At 50.4% G+C, this 1120-nt stretch overlaps 1 protein-coding gene across 1 annotated transcript in view; it reads right to left on the bottom strand.

Moving 5' to 3' along the window:
• Positions 1-1120, bottom strand: part of LOC311246889 (uncharacterized protein) — a gene marked incomplete at both ends in the record, with an annotated part of 2219 nt that extends 1099 nt beyond the window's left edge. Inside the window, 2 exons of the mRNA XM_084337130.1 lie at positions 15-86; positions 844-1120. Coding sequence (XP_084193256.1) covers positions 15-86; positions 844-1120 — 349 coding nt within the window. The remainder of the gene's footprint in view (positions 1-14; positions 87-843) is intronic.

Raw genomic sequence — 1120 nt, 5'->3', positions numbered from 1 at the left:
GGCGTCGAGAGCGCCCTCCCCCGTCTCGTGGGGTCTCTGCTCCGCGGGGGCTTCGCCGGGCGGCTCCGGGCGGCAGGAGGCGGGCCCTGTTCAGATCAAGGCGTGGGGTTATTTCAATACCACATTCAGAACTGTATCCAAAGCATTTCGAAGTCACTCACCTCCGCCATAGTACAGTGTCCCCCCCCCCCCCCTCAATGTACAGTTTTGCTTGTATATACAGTGTGTCTCCCCCCCCCCCCAACCACCTCCAATGTAGATTACCCAGTATGGTTGTCAATATCCCAGTGTACCCAACCCCCCCCCACCCAACCTCCTCCAATGTACAGTTTCTACGTCAAATGTATATACTCCCTTTTCTTGACTCCTTCTGTATCACAAACAGTACTGTATTTGCAAATCTGGTATGTCATAAATGTATAGATGTAGCAGTACTGACTATCTGTATGTCATAAATGTCTATATGAATTGAAAATGGGGGACCCTGATGTAAACAAGACGAAAGTCTTTCTCTGGTCTGCATCCCCTTAACAATTGTGTGTATTGAGCTGTACTGTATTGTACCCATTCTGCAATCTGTTAATAAAGTTTTCAATCAATCAATCAATCAATGTATGTCATATATGTCCTGATGAATTGAAAATGGGGGACCCTGATGTAAACAAGACGAAAGTCTTTCTCTGGTCTGCATCCCCTTAACAATTGTGTGTATTGAGCTGTACTGTATTGTACCCATTCTGCAATCTGTTAATAAAGTTTTCAATCAATCAATCAATCAATCGCTCTCTCAAGCAGTTCTTCGTCGAGCGTTCGACGGGGTCACCGACGGGTTTCGTTACTCACCTCCTTGCTGATCCGACGCTGGCGGGGCTTCGAGGGACCGCAGGGAGCCTGTGACGGAGCGGGGGGGGGAGTGGAGCTCTTCCACCGAAGACTCAGGACTGTCTGACACCGGTGCCAAGGAGATCTGGGTGTCCAGGTCCAAGAAGGGAGAGAAGGAGAGCCTGGCCGGGTCGATGTCCTGGAGTTGATTAATGATGTCACTGATGGACTCCTTCACGCTGTCCATCTCCTTCACGTCCTGAGGCTCCGCGGCCGGACGCCCTGCTGTGGTGGTCAT

This window comes from Notolepis coatsorum (assembly GCF_963971535.1).
Source record: "Notolepis coatsorum genome assembly, chromosome: 20".
In the NCBI taxonomy this organism is placed as follows: domain Eukaryota; kingdom Metazoa; phylum Chordata; class Actinopteri; order Aulopiformes; family Paralepididae; genus Notolepis; species Notolepis coatsorum.
This window is presented reverse-complemented; position numbering and strand designations above follow the sequence as displayed.